The sequence below is a fragment of the Lagopus muta genome, chromosome 7 (genome assembly GCF_023343835.1).
Source record: "Lagopus muta isolate bLagMut1 chromosome 7, bLagMut1 primary, whole genome shotgun sequence".
In the NCBI taxonomy this organism is placed as follows: Eukaryota; Metazoa; Chordata; class Aves; order Galliformes; family Phasianidae; genus Lagopus; species Lagopus muta.
The window spans coordinates 20,284,016-20,294,925 of record NC_064439.1 but is presented as its reverse complement, the minus strand read 5'-3'; the positions used below and the strand labels follow the sequence as shown (position 1 = coordinate 20,294,925).

The 10,910-nt window shown below is 39.7% G+C and overlaps 1 protein-coding gene across 6 annotated transcripts in view; it reads right to left on the bottom strand.

Annotated features, from left to right (window-relative positions):
• Window positions 1-3,630: 3,630 nt before the first annotated feature.
• Window positions 3,631-10,910, bottom strand: part of MINDY3 (MINDY lysine 48 deubiquitinase 3) — a 46,357-nt gene continuing 39,077 nt past the window's right edge. For all 6 annotated transcript variants that reach the window (XM_048950858.1, XM_048950857.1, XM_048950859.1 and 3 more), the window contains 3 exons: window positions 10,092-10,179; window positions 6,470-6,541; window positions 3,631-4,712 (listed from right to left, as the gene is read on the bottom strand). In XM_048950858.1, the coding sequence (XP_048806815.1) occupies window positions 4,563-4,712; window positions 6,470-6,541; window positions 10,092-10,179 (310 nt within the window). In that variant the 3' untranslated portion in view covers window positions 3,631-4,562. The remainder of the gene's footprint in view (window positions 4,713-6,469; window positions 6,542-10,091; window positions 10,180-10,910) is intronic.

Genomic DNA, 10,910 nt, shown 5'->3' with positions numbered 1-10,910 from the left:
TGCCTCGTCGGAGCAGTCCGGCGTCTGCACGGCTGCGTTGCGGCCCGCGGTGCTCTCGTAACTTTCCCCCTTAGCTCTGCCCAGCCGTCACCCTGCGTGCGCAGCCACTCCGTGGCGGAGCTAAGGCTGATGGTTTCCACATGAACGTCCCTCCTCTTCCAGTATGGTCAGGAGTCTGAACTGAAGGGTCCAATAATTGCCCTTTAGGCAGCTGGAATACTTGGGAAAAAAAAAAAATAGACCTCCATCAGACTATTACGCAACTGCCAATGTGGGCATTCATATTAAAAAAAAAAAAAAAAGAAAATGTGCAAGAAGCCCAGATCTCTTACCACAGGGCAGATGTAAACACAATCCCACCCTTCAGAACACATCAGTATACCCGAATGGCTCATCTTACCATAGAATAATAGAATCATAGAACAATTTGGTTTGGAAGGGGTGTGGAACATCACCAGTCCCACCCCTGTGCCATGGGCAGGCCTTCTCCCCACTAGATCAGGCTGCCCAGGGCCACATCGTTGAGCACCTCCAGGGATGGGGCACCCAGAGATTCTTGGGACAGCAGTGCCAGTGCCTCACCACCCTGAGTAAAGAATTTTCACCTAACATCTAACATAAATCTTCCCTCTTTTAAACCATTATCCCTTCCGCCATCAATAGTTGAAAGTCCATCTTTCTTATAGGCTCCTTTTAAATATTGAAAAGCTGCAGAGGGATCTCCCCAGAGCCTTCTCTTCTAGAGGCTGAATACTCCAGTTCCATTAGCCTTTCTTAATAGGAGAGTGATCCAGCCCTCTGAGCATCCTCATGGCTTCCTCTGGACTCACTCCAACATTTCCACATCTTTCTTGTTCTGGGGGTCCCAGAGCTGCCTGCAGTGCTCCAGATGGTGTATGCAGAGCTGGAGCAGGACAGTGAGAAGCACCTCCCTCTCATGACTGGCCACACTTCTTTTGAAGAAACCCAGGACATAGTTGACTTTCTGGGATGCAAGTGTGTACTGCTGACTCATGTCCAATTTCTCATCCACCAGAAATCCCAAATCCCTGGGATCACCCCAGCTCAGATGCAGCAACCTGTGGGTGGACTTGTTGAGCTTCATGAGGCTGGAGGGGCCTACCTCTCGTCTGTTCAGGTTCCTCTGGATGGTGTTCCTTTCTTCTCTCATGACCGTGCTGCAGTGTGGTGGCATCCGCAAAATTCCTGATGGTGCCTTTGATCCCACTGTCCATGTCATTAAAAAAGATGTCAAACTGCATCAGTCCCAACCCAGACCCCTGAGGCATACCACTGCTCAGCTGACTCTGAGCTGTTCAGCTCATCTTTCTGGATGTGGTCATCATTAGCAGCTAGGAATTTCCTCTCTAAGTGTCTCTGTTGGTGCTTGCCTGGTTTTGCCATAAAAACCTTGCTTAGCTGAAGGGAGGACCTTGTACCGGCACAGAGGGCTGTGCTGCTGGGGGCCCACACCAAAGCTCTGTGCAAGAGCAGGCATCATGCCTCTATTCTCATAGAAACAGTCAACGCTACATTGCTGAAAGTTGCACTAAATTGAGCTTTTAGAAAGCTTCTCTAGCAATTTAGTCATAAAAGTAACTAAAAACAATGAGTCTGTAGTGCCCATTTTGAATCGTTTTGCCCCAGCGAGCCTCACAGCAGTGTTGTAGCTGTTTTATTAAGGACATATGGTCTGATTTTTGGGTGCTTCTATGTGGAGCCAGGAGTTGGAGATGATGATCCTTATGGGTCCCTTCCAATACAGGATATGCTTTGACTCTGTGTAAAAGCACGTCTGCCTGATAACACTCCCTTTCCCAGCAAATAAATGAGACAAGGCACTGCATCTTGAAGGGATGCAATTCTTTTTTTTTTTTTCTTCTGATCTATTCAAAGATAGGATGAAAATGAAGAAAAAAAAAGCCAACATTGTAATTTCTGCTTAATCCACTCTATTGGAACTGAAAGGTTTGTTTTGCAGCATTTATAATACCGATGTGTCCAAAAATATCAGAGAAAGTTCAGAAAAATTGAGAACATTCAGAGTGAAGCCCATTTATAAACATATACCAGCAGAGCATACCTATGAAAGCAGAGTTGTTTGTTTTGTTCTGAGGCTCTGGTTTCTTTACTTTTGTGTTTATTTTATTCTAAGTGCTTTATGGCAAGATCATTCTGATAAGATGGACATTCCTGCTCACGAAAACAGAGCAGTGTTTATTCCCATTATTAGCCATGTGACCTGCAGCTGGACCACATGCCTGTAACTCCTTCATTCTTTTACTGACTTTACTCCTATTAGAGCAAAAGATGACATTATTCGGCTATTTTACATTGGACAAGGGTCACTCAGAGACCTAAGCACCACCAATAAACTTAGAAGTACCTCAATGACTTGTGGGGGTAACACTGCCCTTACAAGTCACACATTTCCAAAGCACTTGAAGGCAACTGAAAGTTGTGTATCGTGATCTGTGTGAAGAGAAATTCAGCCACTGTAAATGTTGCATTCGCTGCATAATAATGCCTTGCAGTTCTCACGTGCTCCTCTTGTCCTGCTTGCGAAGTACATACCACTGGAGCTAGTTAGTGCAAACATTGCTCTCTTTTTCTCTTTTTTAATCTCAAACATAGATGTGAGTGTAGAACAAGCCAACTCGATTCAAACAGATGAATGACAGATCTACTCATTGCATCTCTAAAGCAGACAAACCACCAAATGCACATTTTCTTAACTGTTGCCAGAAAGGAGTCATTTCTCCAGTGACATCAGCCCTAAGATTGTTACATTTGGATAACTGGCACATTACCCTTAATAACCTAGATTTGTTCCAACCATTGGAAACTTATTCCAGACTTGGGTTCCCCAGATTTTAAAACTGCCTGCACTGGAATTTGTGATCTGTGTAGTTCAGGCAGCTGCCTCAGATGTCGTTGGACTGAAGTTTGGTTGCTCGATACACTGACTGCTTTGCCTACTGCACTAAAAAGTCTTAATGGGCTCTGATCAGGAGCCAAGAGAGCAAGCCCTTACTGGCCTCTTTAGCTAAATGCTCTTAAGGTCATTATAAACCTAATAAGGTCCTAATAAGTCCTCCTTTTCAGAGAAATAAATCTCAGAGGTGAAATACACTGCTGTCAGTTCTGCATCCAGTAATGGTCATGTTCATTTCAGGGGTTGTGTTTTTAAGTAAGTCCTACTTGAACTATTTCTAGATGTACAACCAATAGACACATTTTACAGTCTTCCAAAGAACATATCTGCAAATGTCATGCAAGAAATATTCTCTTTTTGGCATTACCATTTACTTTATAGTGCAAACTGTAAGAAACAAAGGTTTCTTCCTGAAACTACATATGCTCTTTTTGATCATGTCAGCTTGTTCTTCTGTATGATGATCATTCTGGATTCACATGACAAATTTTAAACAGGAAGAAACAATTCTGAATGTGAATTTCAGCCCTAGTGGCGATAACAGAGGCCCATAAGTTGCAGTTCAGATGCAATCAATTATCCCCACCCTCTTCCCACCAAAGTTATCTCAAAATCTGACATTTCTAAACCCAAGGTCTCTTTTCATTATCTTAGAGAGGTGGTGCGGTAAAATTTTAAACATAAGAACATTAAGATTCAAGAAAAAAATTTATTTCAGGGCTAACAAGTTGATAATAAATAAAGGAATATAATAATGCAGTAACAGATGTTCTCATGCACTTAACACATACAATAACGCTGGCTTACACTGCTGTTTGGACAAATTGAGAAGAGGTATTTGGCAATATTATGAGCTTGAATAGTTTAGAGATTATAGAACAAGAAATTCCGCTGTTTCATTTTTTATTATTTTTTTTTACATTTTTATACAAATTCAAATAAATATTAATACATCTATTTTTCCTCAGATTTTTTGTTCTGTTTTAACACGCCCGATAACTAAACCACAGTAATATACAACTGCCAAGAAAGAGTATTTATGAATTATACTTATTAATAGTCCTAGAAATGTATCATATTCCTGTCACGCTGTGCAAGCTCTTCAGTTAAAACTGGATTTTAGGAAATATTGCAGAAAAGTTTAAAGTAATTTAAACATAACGAGTGCAAAGGCCAGTCTAGTCCACACATCATGGTACTGTAATGTCAGCCAATTTAAATAATAAAACATGCCTATATGGATTCAGAAGCAGCTGAATATGTTTTAAAGATCTGACATCTAATATTCAGATTTTGCAATATCAGACATTTTTCAAGTCTTCATGAGATGGCAAAATAATGTTAAGACTTTATAAGTAGTCTTTTTTTTTTTTTTTTTTTGAGGATAACTCACATTAACAGTACTACAGTGGCCAAAAAAAGACAAACTATTATAATAGAAATCAATCTGATTAAAAAATTAAATATTCCAATTAACACTGAAAAAGTGTTTGTAATCATTATTTACAATTCAATGATACCAGTGTACAACTTCACACAGTCAAAGTATACCACTTTCCAAGCAAACACCAATCCCTGTGTCCCCTTCCAAGCATTCGATAGTAGCATGTCACGCATGTGAAATCCATCAGTTTAAAGAAGGAGATCGATCTGTGGTCCACAGTAATTCTATATATGGCCATTTGGTTTGCAAGCAGCGTTTTACAGGAGTGTCATCAGTCTGCAGCATTGGCTCTTCAAAGCCCATAACAACTGCTGTGCCTTCTACATACATGACCTGCCAAAATAATCCAAACATGTCAGCTGAGGTTTCTTTATAACATAAGGCCATATCTATTTGATGGTTTATCTGAAGAAACAGTGAAGGCTAAGAAAGGGGTAAAATAAATATCCAGGAAATGCCATGTAAAAATTCAGTGACAAAGAACTACTACTGGTACAGTTGCAATATTTGATACTGTTATCTTAATAAGAGACAGTGTTCCTTAGACTTAGCTTTGCAGAATTACTTTTTCCTTAAGGTGAAATTTCTGTTGAACAGTTCCATTCACACAATATTTAAAATGGTACAGGCAGAATTTTCAGAAATCAAAACTTAGTGTAAGTTTTCTCTATTATATATATAGATGTGTTCAATAGCAAAGATAAATGCTTTTAATGCTTTCACTGACACTTGGATTATGAAACTGCTGAAGATTTCACAGTAGTATGTTATAATGACTTAATTCCAAGTTAATGTGAAGGCTGAGTGAATCTATTTTCAGGCAGAGCCTTTTCACTTGAGGTCATCTTTGTTACTTGTGTCTATAATGCCTTTTGTTACTTATATCTATTATACTCTTCTCACCTAAATACTCATTCAGGAACAAACTTGGAAGCAGGCATAACATGCTATGTGCAGCCCTCTCCTTATGAGAGAGCTGAAAATGAAACAGGTTATTGCTGTACCCAAATAAGAAGCTAAAAAAAAATAAAATAATCTAACTTCTGTTGGAAGTGTGTGGAGTACTGAAACAGACCTGGAAATACTGGTTGATGCTCAGCTGAATATGAGCCAGTAGTGTGTCCAGGTGGCCAAGAAGGCCAATGGCATCCTGGCCTTTATCAGAAATTGTGTTGCCAGAAGAAGCAGGGAAGTGTTTGTTCCTCTGTACTCAGCACTGGTGAGGTTGCACCGGTGTGTACTGGTGTAGTACACACTGATGTACTGTGCGCAGTTTTGGGCGCCTCACTACAAGAAATATATTGAGACCCTCCAGTGTATTCAGAGAAGGGCAACACAGCTAGTGAGATATATGGAGCACAAGTCTCACGAGGAGCAGCTGAGGGATCTGGGGGTTGTTCAGGCTGGAGAAGAGGAGGCTCAGTGGTGCCTTATCACTCTCTAAACTACCTGAAGAGAGGTCGTGGTGAGGTGAGTGTTGGCCTCTTCTCTCATGTAACTAGTGATAGGACTAGAGGGAATGGCCTCAAGTCGTGCCAGGGGAGATTCAGGTTGGATGTTAGGAAGTACTTTTACTCTGAGACAGTGGTGAGTCACTAGAACGGGCTGCCCAGGGAGGAGGTGGTGTCACCATCCCTGGAAGTATTCAAGAAATGTTTAGATATTGTATTGAGGGACATGGTTCAGTGGGAAATATTGGTGACAAGTGGACAGTTGGACTGGATGAAATTGAAGTTTGTCTGAGTTCCACTTCCACTGTCCTTTACAGTTCAGATCCCACTTGTCAAGATGAGCAAGCTCGTCTATTCAAAAAGCATAGCTGAAGAGGTGTTGTTAAGCTAAGTGATCCAGTATAATATCTAAAATATTACCAGAAGCAGATAGCAGTTTCCAATTTCAAATACATCATTTTGCAATAAAATTAACCAGAGTACTTTTGAGAAAAAAAAACAAAAAACAGGCAAAGAAAAAAGCAACAAAATACTCTGAAGTGTATTTTACTTGTAACTATGCTCAGTTTTATAATTCCAAACAGTGAGTTTTGTAGACTGATTGTTATTAAGGCCAGATTTACATTTTTTACATCTTACCTTTTCATTATAGTTAGATTGCTTCAGTCCATTGTAATGGTAGACAGTAAATGACTCCGAAACCCTAGAGTCCTAGCAGAAAGAAAACTGTTAATGTCATGTAATATATATGTAATACTATTTCTTTTAGATGTATCATTCGGAAGATTTTGTTCATCTTGTCTTTCTCATCACAAACAATTCAAAAATGTCAGTAAATTAAAAGATAACAACTCCCCTGCAATTTTCAAGAGCCAGTAATGATTTTCTGTGTTCATCTGGATACTTCAAATCATTTCAGTATTCAGTTATACTACTGTCTTATCTTTTCAAGCTAGACACCTTCAGTAGTATCCTCAGTTGTATGCACTTACGACTGTTTGGATGCTGCTAACTTAAATATTTACTGAAGATTAAATCCAGTCTCCAACCCTCCATTTGAAGCCAAAGAGTAATTTACACCCATGCCTGCCTAATTGTAAACTAATTCTGAGGACCCTATTCAGAAGATGCCCAACAGTAGATGTACTGCAGTTGTCAACCTTTGCCACTCCAGGTGTGTAAGTGCTTCAGTCTTAAAAGGACTAAAAAGCCTCACAATGAACTGAACTCAGAAAAACAAATTAGGTGTAATATCATCTCTTTCATACCTACTGGTTCAGGCTCTGAATAAAAGCGTATCCCTCTTTCAAGTACGCAGCAGTAAATGCTGGAATGAGGAGACAGCTGCTCTGGTTACAGCACATTCATCAGTTAACAGAATACCCCTATTCATTTTTCTCCTCTAGAGGGACTCAAAAACCTTATCTAGCTGCAGGTTTCACACACAAGTTATGCTACTTAGTGGAGGGAAGGTGGAGAAGAGAAAGTTAAGCAGTAAGTCTTCTTACAGAAGTTGCTTCACAGACACGTATAAAACTAGGCTTTGCAGTGAAGGAAAGAGGGCATGTATTCTTTTCCATCATGAGGATATGCTCACCTTGAAGGAACAGAAGTGCTGGTTTCCAGTTCCTGTCCCACAGATGTTAAGAATTTTGTGTATGCCCCAAAAAAGGACATACAGAGAAATTCAGGAATTCCCCCCTCTCCAAGCATTACCTAAGCACTAAGGAGTCATGCTTGCTCTCTCAATCTAAATGACCTTTGAAAATTTTTCATCTCAGTCAACAGTTTTGAAAAGGAAAGCTGAAACCCCTTCTGGCTCAAGGCAGATTTAAGTACTTTCTAGGAAAAAGAGGGAATTTGAACATTTTCAGCAAAAAGGAATTAAATCCGGTCGCCCTGACCACTAGGTAATTGTTCAAATACTGTGTAAGGGTGAATATTGGCAATTCTAACCATCACTGGCATCTGCTATTTCCTCACAATATTTTAAGACAAGACAGGAAAGAATTCTGAACTAGGTATCAGTGTGGGGAAGAGTTCCTCCTACCTGATCCAGAGAGCCCCAGGCAGGTTTAACGCCACATCCATGCCCTCATCATGCCCTAATAACAACAGATAGTGGCAGTTCCCAAGCCAAATTATATCGACTGTTCAGACTGTACTCTTTGAACAGTAATACTTTTCACCTTTTGCACTAGAGGTAGCAACAGCCCAGGGGAAACTGAGTGGTAGGGAATAATATGCAACAGAGAATTAGTGCTTGATGGACAATCACTGACTTGTGGCCTCCAAATTCAGAGCAGGTGAAGAGTTCCTCCATCAAGTCTTCAAGTGACTGAGGAAAGATCTGTCCAAGACTACACTAAGCTTCTTTCTCCAGTTCCCCATGGCCACTCAGTGATGCCATTCAGCAGCAGTCAACAGGAACAGCAGCTCCAAACAAAGGATTTTTTTTCCTCCAACTATGGCCCACAGTACTGGACAGTTTAGATACAGTCAGCTACAGAAGATCATAGAATTACAGAATAGTCTGGGTTGAAAAGGATCTAAAAGTCATCTAGTTTCAGACCCCCTGCACGGGCAGGGTTGCCAACCACCAGTCCAGGCTGCCCAGAACCATATCCAGCCTGGCCTTGAATTCCTCCAGGGATGGGGCATCCACAACCTCTCTGAGCAACCTGTTCCAGTGCATCACCACCCTCTCAGTGAAAAACTTCCTCTGAATATCTAACCTAAATCTTCCCTTAGTTTAAAACCATTCCCCCTTGTCCTACCACTATCAACCCATGTAAACAGTTGTTCCTCTCCTGTTTATATGCTCCCTTCAAGTACTGGAAGGCCACAATGAGGTCTCCCTAGAGCCTTCTCCAATCTAAACAAGCCCAGTTCCCTCAACCTTTCCTCACAGGAGAGGTACTCCAGCCCTCTGATCATCTTAGTGGCCCTGGACCCATTCCAAGAGCTCTGCATCTTTCTTGTGCTGGCTGAGGGCCCCAGGTTTGAATGCAGTACTCAACATGCACTTTGGCTTTCTAAACTCCACTCTAGACATACGAAGTCTTCCACACTTACAAGTGTGGTATAATTGTGAGAAATAAGATCAAGTTATATTCATTGTAAACATATTTCTACTTTTGATGTACAAATGAAAGGAAAAAGAAATAGCTGGCAACTACACATTGTGGACCTAATATTGTAGATCCCAAGCAAATGAACACTCATTTTTCCTTCCTCCAGATGCTGAGTCGTTTCTTAATGATGTACTCTTTCACGACCATCTTTGGCAGTGCATTCTTTTGAATGACCAGATTGTTTCATAGTGCAGTACTGTTTGGGTGTAGTACTCCACATAACTCTATGGTCTTGCTGAAGTTACTTTAAAAATAGTAGTTTCACATCTTCTTGGCCATAAAAATTAAGCCACAGAGTTTCAATTATACACTAAGCCACAAAAGCCTCCGAAGGATTACTTCTCTCAGCCTTTCTCTTGCTTCCAAAATCTTATCTTTCTGTCCCTATGGAAACCCAATATCTTCTGCCAATACTGGCATTTGAACAAACCCCCACAAAACTGCTAAGACTGCTCTCATCAAAATCAGTTCCCTGTTGTGGTTTAATATATATCTGCACAAAGATGTTCTTGGTGGAAGGAGCATGAGAGCAGGAAAATGTGACCCAGGTGAAAGGGAGGATAGTAGTGCTAGGTTAACACATACTTCTCAGAGGTAATGATTTCTTAATGAAAATGTGGAAAAATACTTTTGAACTCTTCATCTGCTTCATGCTAAACATAAATCTGTAACGATTTTTGTTGAACTTTCTACATTATTAGAGATACACAAATGATTTTAGATATATTGCAACCTTTACCTATTTGCTTGCAATTCTAGTAGACGTTTTTAATATTGATAAAGCCAAATTGATCACTGCATTCTGAGAAAAAAATAAACTCACTTTTCTGAGTAGGGAAGTAGGTAAACTTCATGTGCAATGTAATTATGTATTTTCATAGCTTAATTTTTGAACTTGGCACTACAATGGAACTTCCTTCCAATGTAAAGCTCACAAAATCAGGGGCACTTTGCAAGAACAGAATCTACAGTTTATTTTGAAAGATAATGTTATTTGCTGGTCATATGTGCCAAAGAAATACAACACATTTTAAAACTCTCTCTGTGATACTGGTAGGAGGATTTAATGACTCTCAAAGACAAGTTAAGTAGACACTACTCCCTAGCAATAAAACTACGTTGGTTACCTGCTCAGGGAAGAATTCTTGCAGAAAGGGACCCAGTAATATGATGCCCAGCCCTTCTGGGTCTAATTTGGTCTTCATGAGGTTTACACTAAGAGAAAAACATTGGATATAAAAGTAAGAGAAAAACATTTTTACTTTTGCATGACTAAACTATTCTGTGCTACCACAGTACTGGCTGCCAAGCATATCAATAGTATTCTATTTTTAATCATCAGTGACAAATGCACCAAAATGACACACAAGTTGCCAAAACAGTTATTTTTAAGTAAAAGTAATCTGTTATCTTAATTTGAATAAGCGATAATTCTGAAGGATCACCATATTTGGTAAAGTAATTTGAAACTCATATAGTCTAAAACACAGTTTATGGCCCAAAAGGCATTTTGCTGTCTTGTAAGCATTCTTGAGCTTAGATACATAAAACAGTCATCTCTTAAACAGCCCTGTAACTGCTGAACAATGTTTTTAAACAGAGACTTGAATAATCTCCAAGATTTACCAAGTATACCAAAATAAAAGTTTAACCTATATATTTCATATTTACATTGTGCCCTTCATATAAAAATAGTTAAAAAAATTAATAAGATTAGCAGTACACTGGACTAATCTGAAAGCTTTTCTGAATGAATATGGTACGACTTTAGGACATTACAACAATTGCCAATTATACTTTCATGTTCCTACTTAAGCAGTGTATTTCTACAGACATCAGACTGTTTAAGCATTTATTTGTAACTATCCTATCCTTCTGTCTACGAATTGTTCCATACATAAGAATGCCCTCACTGGGTAAAACCAACTGACTGCCTTGTGCAGTAT